The sequence below is a fragment of the Prionailurus viverrinus genome, chromosome B4, assembly GCF_022837055.1.
Source record: "Prionailurus viverrinus isolate Anna chromosome B4, UM_Priviv_1.0, whole genome shotgun sequence".
NCBI lineage: Eukaryota > Metazoa > Chordata > Mammalia > Carnivora > Felidae > Prionailurus > Prionailurus viverrinus.
The window spans coordinates 91,331,813-91,349,690 of NC_062567.1; the positions used below are offsets into that span (position 1 = coordinate 91,331,813).

At 37.2% G+C, this 17,878-nt stretch overlaps 1 protein-coding gene across 5 annotated transcripts in view; it reads left to right on the top strand.

Annotated features, from left to right (window-relative positions):
- The window catches only part of YEATS4 (YEATS domain containing 4), a 57,920-nt gene that overhangs the window by 12,770 nt on the left and 27,272 nt on the right, over nt 1-17,878 (top strand). Inside the window, exon 7 of one of the 5 annotated variants that reach the window (XM_047865974.1) lies at nt 5,829-6,831. The exons of 3 other annotated variants lie outside the window; for them this stretch is intronic. In XM_047865974.1, coding sequence (XP_047721930.1) covers nt 5,829-5,875 — 47 coding nt within the window. In that variant the 3' untranslated portion in view covers nt 5,876-6,831. Of the gene's footprint in view, nt 1-5,828; nt 6,832-8,121; nt 8,781-17,878 lie in introns of those variants that run through there. One more of the 5 variants, XM_047865970.1, reaches the window with a different exon arrangement.

Here is a 17,878-nt window from a genome sequence, read left to right on the forward strand (position 1 = left end):
TAATGGGTGTAATGGTGTTTTGTTTGTATTTTCATGAAACCTGTGACTAGGAGTTACAAGAGCTGAATACTAATTACAATTTTCCAACTCGGTAGTCACTTAAAATTTTAAATCACACTGATTTAAAAAATTTTATGCTTTATTTTTTACATCTGCAAGAACATTTACCTGGACTACTTTGTTATAAACATAGAACATACGTATATGATCACTTTTAGAAGGTAAAAAGCACTACTGATAGGCTATTTTGTATTGGTCATTTCCTCTTCATTATAGATCTTTCTCCTATACTATGGAAATGTGCCCAATTCATAAGAGAAAACTGCTCTTTTAAAATTCAAATGCCCATAGGGGCACGTGGGTGGCTCAGTTAGTTGAGTGCCTGACTCTTGATTTGGGCTTAGGTCATGGTCTCGCAGTTCGTGGGTTCGAGCCCCACATCGGGCTCTGCACTGACAGCATGGAGCCGCCTTGGGGTTCTCTCTCTCTCCCTCTGTCTCTCCCTCCCTGTCTCTCCCTCCCTGTCTCTCTGCCTCTCCCCAGCTCACTCTCTCTCAAAATAAATAAATAAACTAAAAAAATAATGACCCAAGTGCCCACATTTTTGTATTTTCAACAAACTAATATTAATTCAGGTGTGTATAGTAGGTAGTACTGATAACGTGTTTTATAAAAAGGACTTTGATGTGTTAAAGTTTATGGTATGGAGTTGTATAACCTTGGGAAGTTTTTATCAGTAAATTACATGTTTTGTATTCAGTTTATTTTCTTAATAGTATCTAATTCCATAAATGATATTGGCACAACTGTTAAGCTTTTGGAAGGAAAACTTAATTTAGATCATTGCTCGTAGCATTTACAAAACAAATTCCAGTTTAATTAAATGTAGTAAATTTTTTTTTTTTTTTTAAGTCATGCAACCTGTCATTTAAAAAATTAGAGAAGTGACTTTCTGTCCTGGTTAGGAAGACTTGCTAAATTTGTGGTATGAGAAGAAATCACAATAGAAGAAATTACATGAAAAGAAAGGCAGACTTGGCTTTGTAAAATATATTTAACTTCTACATTTCAGAAGGATGAAAAAAAATAAATTTGTGGAAAATATGGCAAGGGATTCATAGCTTTAAAACCCTGAACTCAATAACGTAGAAAAAATTTTTGAACTTCAATTGACAAATAGACAAAAGCCATGGGCAGACAGATGAAAGAAGAGATGGCTAGAGAATAGAGTGGGAAAATATTGGCCCTGCTAGTAATTTTAAAAATGCAAGCCAAACATTAGTGGGTTGCCATATTTGTATCAAATTAGCAAAAGGAATCTTTAATAGTAGTACATGTTAAGGATTTGGTGAACCTTGCATTCTCATGAATTGTTTAGCCTTTTTAGGAAAGCAATTTTGGAATCTTAATCAAAGACATAAAAAAGATATGTACACTTTTACCAATTTGAGGGCATAACACCCAATATTTGGTTATAATAAAATAATCAGAGCTATTAAACGCTTACTGTTTTTACTCATCTAAATCTGTAAATGTATAAACTCATTTAAATCTACAATAACTTTTTAGGTAATCCACTTGGAAGAGGGAGGCACAGGGAGTTTAAGAAACTTGCCCAAGTTTACACGGCTAGTTAGTGGTGGAGCCTGAACTTCATCCTAGGCAGTCTTCACAACTTAGGTTCAAAAAACTTAGCAATATATTTAGATAGAGTAATACTCAGAGTAGAGGTTGCATGTTATGTAGCATATTAAAAGTTTATAATTTTCTTTTTATCACATTTCTTTATTTTTGAGAGGCAGAGAGAGAGCGTGAGTGGGGAAGGGACAGAGAGAAGGGGGGGACACAGAATCTGAAGCAGGCTCCAGGCTCTGAGCTGTCAGCACAGACCCCGATGCAAGGTTCGAACTCACGAACTGTGAGATCATGACCTGAGCCAAAGTCGGACCCTCAACTTACTGAGCCACCCAGACGCCCTGCATATTAAAAGTTTATGAACCTATTTACATCAATAAATATATAGAAAATTGCTTAAGTCCAGTGATCTGGCTATTAATCACTTCTATAAGGAATCATTAAAACGATAGTGCGCATGTGATAAGAGCTTACTGTGTACTAGATAAGTGCTTTACATTTCTGAACTTCTTGAATACCTCTAACAACCCTAGGAGGAAGGTACTATTAGCCCCATTTTGTGAGTTAAGGCCCTAGATCATAGAGAGACTTGATGACTTGTCCCAAATCACCCAGTGAAGCCAGGATTTAACCCGTGTCCATGCTGTCTTTCTTTTCTGTTGATAAACTGTTCTGTCTCTGTGTAAAAGCCTCATAGTTTGTGCTTCTACTAACTAGTAAGTTATATGACTTGGCAAAAATAATTCCTCTTTGGATTGATTTCCTCCAAATTGAGGCTTAATTTGGCAATTTAAAATAAGTTTTTAAAAATTGTTTTATTTCTTTGTTTTGAGAGAGAGTGCGCAAGCAGAGGAGGGACAGAGAGAGAGAGAGAGAGAGAGAGAGAGAGAGAGAGAGAGAGAATGAGAATGCCAAGCAGGCTCTGCACTGTCAGCACAGAACCCAATGTGGGGCTCGAATTCATAAACTGTGAGATCATGACCTGAGCTGAAACCAAGAGTCGGACGTTTGACTGAGCCACCTGGTGCCCCAAAACAAACATTTTTTTTATATGATCATTTAATATATAGGAAGCAGAAAACTGAAACAAGCTAAAAGCAGTTTTTGAATTTTTTCCTTTATGATCTCATTGTTAATTAGCCCAGGTCTTCTTCCAAATATATCATGCCCTTTGCAGTCTTACGATTTGTCAAAAAATAAAGTGTAAAGACTAAGCCAAACAACAAGAATCTATATTACAGTGAATGCTGTCCTTTTGACAAAGGAGTCGGATCAGGTCTTCCTGACTACATTTAAAACTATCTGTTGCCGTTTGTACAGGACTTCTTATTGCTTCCCAAATCTATATGTGCTGTTTCCAGGGCCTGCAGTGTCCGCTTCTTCCATCTGATTCGTTTCTCATTCTTTAAAACTCAGTTCAGATTTTACTGCTGCCAAGAAGCCTTCCTTGACACACACACACACACACACACACACACACACACACACACACACCCTTTCATGTTGGTATGAATCCAGTCTGCTCTCATAGCTCCCTATGACACTGTAATTCATTTTTCTTTCTGGTCTATTTTCTTCCTCTACCTCAGCATCTAACAAAGTGCCTTTCACTCAGTATACATTTGATAATTGATGTGGAGAGAGAGGGAGCAAGGAGAGAAAAATTTTTGCATAGTAAAACACTCTAAGTCTAAAGACAGACAAGCCATGAAAAATACTGTATTCGTATCACAAATGACTAGTTTCTTTAAAGTATAACAAACTCCTGCACATCAGTAAGAAAGGCCAATAACTAAAAAGCTTCTGCACAGCAAAGGGAAGCATTAACAAAATGAAAAGGCAACATAATGAACGGGAGAAGGTATTTACAAATGATGTATCTGATAAGGGGTTCATATCCAAAAACATAAAGAACTCCTGCAACTTGATAGCAAAAAAAAAGCAAACAATCCAATTTAAAAATGAGCAGAAGATCTGAATAGTTTTCCAAAGAAGACATACAGATGGCCAACAGGCACATGAAAAGGTGCTCAATATCACTCATCCGGGAAATGCAACTTAAAATTACGATAAGATACCACCTCACATCTGCTAGAATGGCTAGAATCAAAAAGACAAGAAATAACAAGTGTTGGTGAGGACGTGGAGAAAAGGGAACCCCGATGCACTGTTGGTGGGAATGTAAATTGGTGCAGCCACTCCAGAAAACAGTATGGAAATCCATCAAAAAATTAAAAATAGAGCTATTATATGATCCAACAATTCCATGTCTGGATATTTATATGACAAAAACAGAAACAGCCCCATGTTCTTTGCAGCATTATTTACAGTAGCCAAGATATTGTTTACAATAAACAACTGAAGTGTCTATTGATGAATGAGTAGATAAAGCAAACGTATACACAGCGGAATATATATACAGTGGAATATTATTCAACCGTAAAAAAAAAAAAAGGAAATCTTGCCATTTTTGTGACAACATGGAAGGACCTTGAGGACATTATGCTAAGTGAAATAAGTTAGAGAAAGACAAATGCCAAATGATCTCATATATGGAATTAAAAAACAAAAACTAAGCTCATAGATGTGGAGAATGAATTGGTGGTTGTTGGAGTCAAGAGTAGGAGGTTGGTGAAATGGCTGCATGGGTGAAAAGGCACAAACTTCCAGTTACAAAATAAAGTCATGGGGATGTAATGTACAGCACGGAAACTGTAGTTAGCAATATTGTATTGCATATTTGACAGTTGCTAAGAGATCTTAAAAGTTATCACAGGAAAGAAAATTTTTGTAACTATGGTGACAGATGTTAACCAGATTTACTGTGATGATCATTTTGCGGCGTATACAAATGTGAAATCATTATGTTCTACACCTGATACTAACATGTCAGTTATACCTCAATTTTTTAAAAAGGCCAGTAATGTGATAGAAAAATTAGCAAAGGTAAAACATAATTCATAAAAAGGAAGAGGGAGATTAGTGGTCAGCCTTAGTGGTAAAAGAGAAATACAAATTAAAATTACTCTGAAATACCATTTTTAACCTTTCAGAGTAACTGAGACCAAAAAGTTGAAACAGTAGGGAAACAGACATACAATGCTAGTGGGATTGTAAATTGATAGAACCTTTTTTTTAAATGTTTATTTGGTTTTGAGACAGACAGAGTGTGAGTGGGGGAGGGACAGAGAGAGAGACACAGAATCTGAAGCAGGCTCCAGACTGTCAGCACAGAGTCTGATGCAAGGCTCGAACTCACGAACTGTGAGATCATGACTTGAGCCAAAGTCGGACTCTCAAGTGAGCCACCCAGGCACCCCATAAATTAATAGAAAAGAGTCACTTGGCATTCCTTCAAAGTTACAAGTACGTGTATCCTTTGCCCCAACAATGATACTTAACAGGAATTTATCCTGCAGGTGTACTGGTTATATCACAAGTATACTGAAATGATTATGCACAGCATACATTTTACCATTGTAAAAGAAAAAATGGAAATACCCTGCATATCAAAGGGGACAGATAAATTATGTCCATTTAGTGAGGTCGTCTACAGCCTTTCAGAGAATAAGACAGCTCTAAGATATAGAATAGGCTTTCAGATGTAATATTAAGTGAAACAGCAAGGTGCAGAGCAGTGCATATATAGTCTGATACTACTTGTTTGGTAGTGAGGAGAAGAAATCACTTAGGTGTGTGCTTGTCTATGAACAAATTATTTCTGGAAATATACCAAAGAAACCTACAACTGATTTTCTCCGGGAATAATCAGTGTGGGATTGGTGTGGGAGGGAGTGAAAGGAGACCTTTTTTCATCATCTACATTTTTCAGCCTTTTTATTTTGTATCATGTGTAGGTACTACTATTTTCAAAATCAATTTTAAAAATAAAAGCAATGAAAGAAATCACAAAGAAAGTAAGGATTGTTTTGCCAATATAAAATTTTATGTGTATTACAAAATGTATCACAAAAAGAAAGTCCCCAGCCAGGAGTAAAATAAAGAAATATTACTGCATGCTTTTAATGTGCTAGGTGATTTACATTTATTACTTAATTTTCAGAAATCCTCTGAGAAATACAGTTTTAACTGTACCAAATAGAAAACAGATTGAGGGAGACTTACGTGATATCAGCATTTAACCAATAAGGGGCCAAGGTTATATTCGAACCGAAGTCTTTCTGATTTCACAGGGCTTTTTTCCCCTGGTTTTCCAAACCGTGCTGCTTCCAGTCAGTGATATCTTATCAAAAGTACAGCTACGCTTTAATAGCCATCAGCAGCAATTACCTGAAATGCCCACAAGATGGAAATGTTGGATGAAAGTAGGCATTTTTCTTTGTAAAGCATAATACTACACTATCCAAATGGAATATTTAAATGGATGTATTCACCTGGGTGACTCTGTCAGTTAAGCGGCTAACTTCAGCTCAGGTCATGGTCTCTTCATGGGTTCGAGCCACATATTGGGCTCTGCTGACAGCTCAGAGCCTGGAGCCTGCTTCGGATTCTGTGTCTCCCTCTCTGCCCCTCCCCCACTTGTGCTCTGTCTCTCTCTCTTTCAAAATTAAATAAACATTAAAAATAATAAATAGGTGTATTCTATTTTACAGTAATGATATTTTCTTTAGTAATTTGTTATGTAGTCAGCTAGAATGTTTTAGATATCATTTAGTGTTTCTTTGTCATATTGGTAGTTAGGATGGCTTTTTATGTACCTGGCAGTATTCCAGATACTTTATATACATTAATTCATTTAAAATGTTTAAATAAAGTTTACATATCAACTAAAAATGGAAGTTCACAGCTCTGCTTACCCTACTTCATAAGATGCTAGGTCCTCTTTGACTAGCTGGTCATTAATACCAGTAGGAGTCATTCCACAAGCACCAAGAAAATAGAAAAGCTCAACTAAGAGCACATTATCTACCAGAATTTCTGTAAAACCACGAAGACTAGTTTGGGAGAAAGAAATAGGTCGCAAAATAAATGAAGCAATTAAAACTAGAAGTTAAGGGTGTCTGGGTGGCTCAGTCAGTTAAGTGTCTGACTCTTCGATTTTGGGCCCTGGTCATGATCTGGCAAGTAGTTCATGAGATTGAGCTCTGTGTCAGGCTCTGGGCTATCAGCACAGAGCCTGCTTGGGATTCTCTCTCTCCCTGTCTGTCTGCCCTCCCCCACTGGCATGCGAGTGCACACTTTCTAAATAAATAAATAAATAAATAAATAAATAAATAAATAAACTTTTAAAAAACTACACTTAAAATATTTTTTTAATAATATGAGGTATTATAGTCTTATTATAATATACGTCATAATATAGTGAGGAAAAGAGCATAAAAATAATAAATAACTTAAGAGTGGCACAGCTAATAAATGGTACAGCTGGAATTTAGACCTAAGAATTATTGCTGTCTTTTTTGAGAAAAAAAATAAAGGTTTGTTTTACCAGTGTGATTTTGTTTATATGTTTCACCTGTACATTAAGAACACTGTATGTATGTATGTGTTTTTTTTTTTTTAAGTTTATTTATTTTGAGAGAGAGAGAACCAGTGAGGGAAGGACAGAGTGAGGGGGACAGAGGATCTGAAGCAGTCTCTGTGCTGACAGCGGAGAACCCGATGTGAGGCTCAAACTCACAAACCAGGAGATCATGATCGGAGCCAAAGTAGGATGCTTAACTGACTGAGCCACCAGGTGCCCCTGTTTATTTATTCTTAAATGTTTATTTTGAGAGAGAGAGAGATCGCACACAAGAGGGGGTGCAGGGGTAGAGAGAAACTCCCAAGCAGACTCCACGCTGCCAGCACAGAGCCCAACACAGAACTCAGTCTCAGGAACCATGAGATCATGTCCTGAGATGAAACCAAGAATTGGAAACTTAGTGGACTGATCCACCTAGGCACCCCTTTTTATTTGCTTTTAATTTTTTAACATTTATTTTTATTTTTGGAGAGAGAGATCATGTGCACAAGTGGGGGAGAGGCGGAGGGAGAGGGAGAATCTTAAGCAGCCTCCACGTTGAGCTTAGGGCCCTATGTAGGGCTCCATCTCAGGACTGTGAGATCATGACCTGAGCAGAAATCAGGAGCCAGGCACTTAACCGACTAAGCCACCCAGGTGCCCTCAGAACACTGTATTTAGTTAGCTCTTCTTATTAGTTGGATGTCTCTTGGATTGTATGCCCCCTTATTTCCAAATTTGTGTATGCAAAAGAAAACAAGGACATTATGTCTTAACATCTTAATTGTAAATTTTAAACTGTGAGTGGCCAAATTTCAGTCTTAGTTGTAGAAAATGTCTTAGCTTCTCTCTTGAGAGTTCAGACTTTCTACCCACCTCCTTATGTTTAATGTAATATATCTTAGGTTGTTTATATTTTTTATCATGGAAACTGACCTAAGGAAATGCCATATTTATTACTCTATAACATACCTTAGACATCTGAGAAAAATGAAATAGTTTGATAAAAATGTTTTCCTTAGTTGCAGAACTTGAAGTGAAAACCAGAGAAAAATTAGAAGCTGCAAAAAAAAAAACAAGCTTTGAAATCGCAGAGCTTAAGGAGAGATTAAAGGCAAGTCGTGAAACTATAAATTGTTTAAAAAATGAAATCAGGAAACTTGAAGAAGATGATCAGACAAAAGAGATATAAACAGTTCTAAGAGAACTTGATAGTAAGCTAAGCTGAAAATAAGATGGACTTTAAAGGAGAAATGGACCGCACATGCCATGATGTTTCTTAGAGAAACGGCACATGTAGTTGTTGACCACAGATTTCTCAGCAATTAAGTCAAAGTATTTGTACTTTTCAAGCAGTGTTTAAGGAAGTGAAATATATGTGTGTAATGAGAATGAATGCTGAATAGGCATTTTATCAACCCATTTTAGGGTAATTCTAATGATGTTAAGCACAATTTAAAAAATTTTTTCGCTTTGTATGTATAGCTTATCCTTTTGACAAGCATCACAATTTCATTATAAAGTGTAAGTTGTAAAAATTTTGTACTTTCCTGGTAGAATTAGTGGTAAATTAACATGTATATTTAATTTTTTAAGTTCATACCTGTCCCCATCCTAATAACTCTTTTGTATCTGTTGTGCCCACTGCCCAGTAAGTACTCAATAAATGTAGTTTACAGATCTTGTGTCTGCCTCTTGATGTGTTTCTTCCTCTTTGATGAAGCACCTGTAGCTCTCTTCCTACAATAATGTATCTCCATAGTACTGTGATCACACATCTCTTATTGGCACTCATTTTTGCATGGAGATGGCAAAGATCATATTTTAAGTATTACTCTGCCTAACTACCACAGTGTCATTCATTTTCACATAGAAAAATATTTCATCCCTCCTACATTTTCCAAAGATACATAGGAAGCAGCTATGCATCAGCTTCACATATGACCCCTAATTTCTCCACTTCTCCTTAGCCTGTCCTGTTCAGATCCACATGGCAAACCCTCTAGTTTTGGACTCATGTAATTTGAACATTCAGTAGTACTTAAGGCCATGTCAGCTGATCTGTGTAGGCACCGTAGGGACAATAGTAGGTAGGAAAGTATCTTGGAAAACATATAACATTAACATTAGTTACAGAACTCTTAAAAATAGCAACCATGTCTATGCCTAATGCAAGGATTCTGTATTTTCTGTATTTACCCACTTTAGCATTTTTAGACACTTTGTATTTATCTGCCTTACTTTTTACTTTGTTGCTCTATTTTTAAGTTGTGGAATTTATAAGCATTATGGAAATTTTGCAAAGGTCTCTGTAGTCTTAAAATTTTCACCAGAGGCCCTATGGGGTTGGAGGTGGTACTTCTAATTGTGCCAGACATCAGTCATCTTTCCCCTGCTTCCTACCCAATGCCCACAGTATAGGGTAGGGCCTGGGGATTGACCAGAAAAACTAATGGAGGAAAAGTCCCATTCTACTTGAGTGATCCTGGCATGGAAGATCACCCCTCCATTATTCTAGTCAGATTAGCCCCAAGAATGTGTTGGTTCAAAAAACTAAGCTTCATGGAGGTAAGTCTGACTTTATGCATGGATGAATACAAGAATGCAAAATACGTCATCATGGCTCAGCTTTGCCCTCTGTCAGTTCTTATTTCTGTGTTGGCTTTTAATCCAAGTAGGATCTCTCCAGAGTATATAGAAAACTCTTATAACTCAAAAAGACAACCCAATTTTAAAATGGACAAAGGATTGAATAGACATTTCTCCAAGGAAATATAAATAGCCACTAGGCACATAAGGAGATGCTCAATATTAATCATTAGAAAAATGCAAATCAGAACCATCAGTCATGATGAGATACCACTTTTATACCCACCACACTGGCTATAATTGTAAACAAAACAGAACAAAAAAGTTGTTGAGAATATGAAGAAACGAACCCTCATACATGTTGCCAGTGGGAATGTAAAAAAATGTAGCCACTTAGGAAAATAGTTTGGCCATTCCTCAAAAAGTTAAGCTTAGTTACAATAATGACCCGGTAATTGTGCTAGGTGTATAACCAAGAGAAATGAAAACATGTTCATATAGAAACTCGTACATTAATGTTCATGGCAGAATTATGCATAATAGCCAAAAAGGAAACAACCCAAATATCCATCAACTAATGAAGGAGTAAATAAAATATGGTATCCACACAGTGAAACATTATTCAGCCAGAAGGAAGTAAGTACTGATTCTGCTGCATCATGAAGGAACCTTAAAAACATGCTAAGTGAAAGAAGTCGGACACAAAAGCCACATATTGTATGATTCCATTTATATGAAATTGCTAAAATAGGCAAATCTGCAAAAACAGAAAGTTGATTACTTGCTGCCAGGGGATGGGGAGAAGGATATTTCTATTTAGGGTGATAAAATGTTCTGGAATTAGTAGTGATGATTGCACAATCTTGTGCGTATACAAAAACAATGATTTGTACATTTTAAAAATGGTTTAAATGGACATTAGAAATTTCATCTTAAAATGTTTAAACATTTTAAGTGGCAAAGTTTTTTTAGAATTATACAAACTTTGAAAATATTCTACAAGACGGGGGGGGGGGAGAGGGGGTTGGCGGTGCCTGGGTGGCTCAGTTGGTTAAGTGTCCGAGTCTTGATTTCAGCTCAGGTCATGATCTCACAGTTTGTGAGTTCCAGCCCCATGTTTGCTCTGTGCTGACAGCATGGAGTCTGCTTGGGATTCTCTCATCCTCTCTTTTTGCCCCTCCCAGGCTTTCTCTCTCTAAAAATAAATAAAGTTAAAAAAATAAATAAAATTAAGTGAAAAGGAAAAACAGATGTCTTGATTATCAGAACATTGCCTCCTGTTCATTATGAAGTGTCATGTGACAGTTCAGAAACATGAAACATGACTTGTGAATGATTAGAGAAGCTGATGGGCCAGGACTTCAGAAACTACTGGAGAGACTCAGGTTCAGTTCTTGCTCTTCAGTGCATCATTCAGTGAACTGAGATCAATAACATCATGATCCTGATGTAAAAATAGGTGGCTAATGATAGGGGTTTTATTTGTGTTTTGTCCCAGCCTGGACTCTCGTCTGGCTTTTTAATTATTTGTAGTTATTTGTAATTAATTGACCACCTAGATTCCTGTAGCTTTGTGTAATATGCCCCATGATATTCCTAACTCCGGGTAGCCTTCCCCCCACCCACCCCAGTCTGTCTACGTTCCCACTTTCGCTGGCCACCCAGCCTGGCTTACCTGCTCTCTACCCTCTAGGCTTCATTGCTCTTTAGTAATTCCTTAGTCTACCCTTAGCGAATTCATCATTGCTGTTTAAAAATTTCCAGTGAACTGAATCACCACGCCCCTTCTTCACTAAATAAGAGTCATAGAACTGGAAGGGAGTTTAGAGAACATCTAATTCAATTCCTCCATTTGATGAGGGAATACAGTCTTGCAGAAATTAAATGACTCAAAGTCACACAGTCTGTTGGGGCCGGAAATAGAATTTGAATTCAGCATTCTCTGACTGAACAGTCATGGTACTAACTCCATCAAGGATTAGAGAAGATTGTATGAATTGGCAGTCACCTTGGAAACTAACTTTCCAAGAATGAAGGAATGGTGTACTGTTACTGACATAGTCAAATCCCTACCATCAAAACTTTGGCTTATTCTCCGTCAGCTAATCTGGTCAAATCATGATCTCAAAATTAATGAGAATTGTCATCTCTACTTGGTTTAATTACATGCATGAATTGAAACCACAAGTCTATTTACTCTTATTGTGCACATCAGCAGATGACCTCAGTTCTTACATCATTGAAATCACTGATGCCATTCAAATTGACCCTGTTAACTTCCAGCCATACAAAGTTTCTCTTTGTTCTTACCAAATCCTGCTTTCTTTCATCTCGCTAATGTACTTCCCATCTATAGTTTTGATTCCAGTCTATACTATCTACTACTACAAATTTATAATTGGAAGAAAATCACTTCACTTTTCTTGAGCTTCATTTTGCATTAGTGAATGTGAATATCCTACCCACCTCATAGAATTCTGTTTAAGGGAAAGTGAAATAGCATATGTAAAAGTACTTTGGTAGGAATAAAGAATAATAACACTAGCTGTTTGTAAAAATTTTCAACAAAATATTTGCCAACTGAATCCAGCAACATATAGAAAGGAGTAAGTGATCTCATGATCAAGTGGGATTTATCCCAGGAATACAAGGTTGGTTCAACATGTAAAAAACAATCTGCATTACAGGCTGTTAGGGGTGGAATGGTGTCTCTTGAAAAGTTGTAAGTTGAAGTCCTAATGCCCAGTACTTCAGAATATGACTGTATTTGGAGATAGGGCCTTTAATGGGGTAATTAAGTCAAAATGAGGTCATTAGGGTGGATCTTAATTCAGTATGGCTGGATCCTTGTAAAAAGCTTAGGAAGACCATGTGGAGACATAGGGAGAAGGTACAAGCCGTGGAGAGAGGCCTCAGAAGAAACCAACCCTGATGACACATTAAACTTTCTGTTGTTTATGCCACCTAACCTGTGGGACTTTGTCATGGCAACCCCAGCCAACTAATAAATTGGCCAAATTAAAAGAATAAAGGATAAAAGCTACATGGTCATCTTAATAAATGCAGAAAAAGCATTTGACCAAAATCCAACACCCTCTTATGATAGAAATACACAACAAACTAGGACTATAAAGGAACTTCCTCAACTTGATAAAGGGCATTTAAGAAAAACTCATAGTGAACATTATAAATAATTGTGAAGGACTATATGCTTTTCCCCCCTAACATCAGGAACAAGACAAGGATGTTTGTTTTGACCACATCTATTCAACATTGTGCTGGAGATTCTAGCCAGGGCAACCAGGCAAGAAAAAGAAATAAAAAGCATCCAGATCAGAAAGGAAGACGTAAAATTATCTCTATTTGCAGACAACATGATGTTGTACTTAGAAAAATCCCAGGAAATAAACACACACACAAACTAGTAGAGCTAATAAATGCATCCATCAGGGTTGCAGGATACAGGATCAATATACAAAAGTTGGTTATATTTCTATACACTAGCAATGAACTGAAAATAAAATTAAGAAAACAATTTTATTTATAATTGAATAAAAAAGAATAAAATGCGAATATAACACCTAAAGTTCAAGCAACCAAAGAGAAAATAGATAAGTTGGACTTCATAATTAAAAACTTTTTGCTTCAGGACATCTGAGTGGCTCAGTTGGTTAAGCATCCGACTCTTGGTTTCAGCTCAGGTCATGATCTCATGGTTCATAGTTTCGAGCCCCGTGTCTAGCTCCACACTGGCGGAGCCTACTTGGGATTCTCTCTCTTTCTCTCTCTCTGTCCCTCCCCCACTCATGCTCTCTCTCTCAAAAAAAATAAATAAATAAACTAAAAAACAAAAACAAAAAACTTTATGCTTCAAAGGACATTACCAAGAAAGTGAAAAAACAATCCACAGGATGTGAGAAAATATTTGCAAATCATATATCTGAAAAGAGGCTAGTATCCAGAACATATGAAGAACTCCTACAACTCAGTAATAAAAAGACAACCAATAAAAAATTGGGCAAAAGATTCCTATAGACATTTCTCTAAAGAAATATAAATGGCCAATAAGCACATGAAAAGATGCTCAACATCATTTGTTATTAGAGAAATGCAAATCAGAACCATCATGAGGTATTACTTCACTAAGATGACTATCATAGAAGAGACAGACAATAGCAAGTGTTTACAAGGATGTGGAGAAATTGAAACTCACACATTGCTGATGAGAATGTAAATCAGCATGGGTTCTGATGGAAATAGTTTGGGAGTTCCTTAAAAAGTTAACATTAGGGTGCCTGGGTGGCTTGGTCAGGAAAGCAACCGACTTTGGCTCAGGTCATGATCTCATGGTTCATGAGTTTGAGCCCTGCGTTGGGCTCTGTGCTGGCAGCTCAGAGCCTGGAGCCTGCTCGGATTCTGTGTCTTCCTCTATCCCCCACTCATGCTCTGTTTCTCTAATTTTCAAAAATGAATATGCGTTTAAAACAAAAAAAGTTAAACATAAGTGTGCCTGACTGGCTCAGTTGGTGGAACGTGAGGCTCCTGATTTCGGAGTTGTGAGTTCGAGCCCTGCATTGGGTGTACAGATTGCTTAAATAAATAAACTTAAAAAAAAAAAAGTTACACATAGAGTTACTATGTGACCTAGCAATTCTACCTCTAGGTATATAGCTAAAACAATTGGAAACATATGTCCATGGAAAAACTTGTACATGAATATTTGTATGAGTATTATTCATTATAGCCCCAAATAGAAACAATCCAAATGTCCATCAGCTGATGCATGGATAAATCAAATTTGGCATATCAATACAATGGATTATTCAGCAGTAAAAGTGAAGTGTTATGTTACAATATGGATAGACCATATAGACATTATGCTGAATGAAAGATGCCAGACACAAAGACCATATATTATATCATTCCATTTATATGAAATATATGTAATAGGCAAAAACAGAGATAGAAAGTGATTAGGGCTTAGGGACATCTGGCTTGCTTAGAGCACGTGACTTCATCTTGGGGTCATGGGTTCAAGTCCCACATTGGGTGTAGAGCTTACTTTTAAAAAAAATCAAAATGAAAAAAAAAAAAAAAGAAGAGTGATTAGGGTTTGCCAGGGGATGGGGGTTGAGGGTAGGGAGTAACTGGATACAGGATTTCTTTTGGGAGTGATGAAAATGTATCTGGCACTGGATAGTGGTGATGGTTGCACAACCTTGTGAATATACTAAAAAGCCACTGACTTGTACACTTTATGGTTTGTGAATTACACTTCAATTTTTAAAAATAATGCTAAGTGTTACCATTGACTGAATACTTTATGGCCCCAAACTGAGCTAAAGACAATCCAACGAAGTGCCTGGGTGGCTCAGTCAGTTGAGCGTCCGACTTCAGCTAGGTCATGATCTCGTGGTTTGTGAATTCAAGCCACACATCAGGCTCTGTGCTGACAGCTCAGAGCCTGGAGCCTGCTTCACATTCTGTGTCTCCCTCTCTCTCTCTACCCCTCCCCCACTCACACTTTGTCTCTCTCTCTCTCTCTCTCTCTCTCTCTCTCTCAAAAAATAAGTAAACATTTTTTAAAAATTTAAAAAGACAACTCAATGAATGCATATGATTATCCCATTTTACAAATTAGAAAAGTGAGATTCAAGGAGATTAAGTGTTTTACCCAAGGACACATATTAGAAAGCATTTGAACTGGGCAGACTCAGGTCTAACTCCAAAACCCCAATGCCTAATCACTCCTCCCAGCACCAAGCTGTCCTGATCAAAAATCATTAATAATTCCCATTATATATCTGAAAATGCCCAAATATTTGTATGTGTATATAAACAACATTTCAATATATATGCCATATGTAGTAATATATATAACATATAACATTATATATAATATATGTAATATTATATACACTGCCTAACATAGTACACATATGTAGAATATAATACATATATAATAATATAGATATGGGTGTGTATGTATATTATCCACAAATCAGTAAAGTCAACTCAATAGAAAAATGTGCAAAGAATATGACCAAGTAATTCAAATGAAAAATACAAATGGTCAATAAACATTTGAAAATATCTGTAAACTCGCTTGTTATTGGGGGAATGTAAATGAATGCAAGACCATTTCTCATTCACTGTAGAGACAATATTTAAAGATTTCTAATAAACAGTGTCACAGAAGAGTGAATAGGGGGGTTGGCATTCATACACTGCTGGTGTGCATTAAGAGTATTAATAGCAGTGTAATATTATCTATTAGGATTGTATATTTATCATTTAATCAAATGATTTCACTACTAGGAAACACTCTCATATGTACAGAAGGATGTTAATTGCTTGTTTGTAATAGTGAAAAATTGGATATAAACTAAATGCCTACCGATGTGTATACAACTTTATGTAAATTCTTAGAAAAGTAATTAACAGAAGTTACTTTTGAGGATAGCAGTGACATTGGAGTAGATGTTGGGGAGGATGAGTAAAGGGCTAACAAAACCTTTTTCCCTTTCTGCTTGAGAATTTGACTCTGCTTCAGAATTTGACTCTGCTTCAGAATTTGGTTTCTCAGGCAATGTGATAAAGACAGTATGTCAATCATGCCGCCAGGCAACACTGTGCATGGGGAAGGCGATCTCTGTTTGGTAAACAATGTCTGGAGTGAGAGAACAATCAGTCCAGGCAGGAAGTCACATCCTTGGACTTCCCTGAGTGCTGTGACTCTAAGTAATTGGTGTGTCTCTCACAGGAACTCTAGAAACTATACCTAGGAAGTGGTTATAAGAGATACTGGCTCCTGCAGGGAGTAGGGCCTGTAAGCCAAGGCAGCTTCTATGTTTGCCTGATGGGCACCTTGCTTCCTTGAATCTGCAGCGCATGCTCAACGGACTGCTGCAATGACTCCTGGGAACACATGCCCATGTCCTGATGGCCGTCTGTGGTTCCCAGGCTGTAGCCTTTGGAGTGCCCAAATGCGGTCTATAGTCAAGTTGTGAGTCATGGTGTAACTGAACCTAAGATCTCCCCTGTTGGGCAGAGTCAGAAAGGCTTTCATGGCAAACTGAAAATAAATTTGTAAGTTAAAAAATTAGTTTACACACATCCTCCATTTCAACCAGTAGAACCTTCATGCTATTCCTCAAATGTACTACCCTGCACTCTCCTGCTATTACACCTTCCATCTTCTTCCTTTGTTAAAATATTTCCTTTCTTCCAGGCCCAAAGTTCCCTCTCCCTCCTCCCAACTAAGCTCACTTCCTCTGACCCATCATAGTATCTTGTTTGCCTCTCTTTTGTGTTGTTATTCATCCTGCTGTGAAAGTATGATATACTTCTATTACCGTCCTTCACACTTTTTTTCACTCTGGGCAAAAGAGGGCGAGTTGGTTTTGTTTATCTTGATAATTGTATATAAAGCACTTGACATGCCTAGCATAGAGGAAGTGCTCAATAAACGATCACTGGCCTTTTAGTGTTCTCTGTCACTTAACTTTTAGGACCTGCCCGGGGTCTATTCCACACTAGGGCACAATTCTAGTTGCAGATCTTGGCTTTTTCTTCATCTACTCTAGCCTGTCCCAGTGCTAGGCACAGAGTCTTGCCCAGCTGTGTCCCAAGATATCACAAGCACAAATAAGCCAAAGGTGAAAACTGACTTTGGCCTGGAATGTACCATTCATGTGGGTCTACTTATGCCGAGGTTGTTTCTGTACTTAAGACTTTGGGAAATTAGACAAAATTTATAGTGTGTTTTTATTGAGTTTGATGACCAGAACTAAGCTATTTTTATCTCTCTAAGAGCAATCTAAAGTGTTAGGACCGCCCTGTCCAGTCTTCTATAGTAGAGGTCTGCAAACATTATCCAAAAGGGCCAGATAGTATTTTAGGCCTTGTGGGGCTATACATTCTCTGTCACTGCTGCTCAGTTCTGCTATTGTAACATGAAATCAGCCGTCCCTAAACAAATGAGCACTGTGTTCCAATGAAAATGCATTTAATGACATGGAGATTTGAATTTCGTAAAATTTCCACATCATAAAATATTTTCCTTTGTTTGATTTTTTTTTCCAAGCACTGAGAACATTAACAAACAAACAAACAAACAAAACCATCCTTAGTTCCCAGGCCATGGGAAAGCAGGCTGAGGGCCACATACAGCCCCAGAGCCACAGTCTG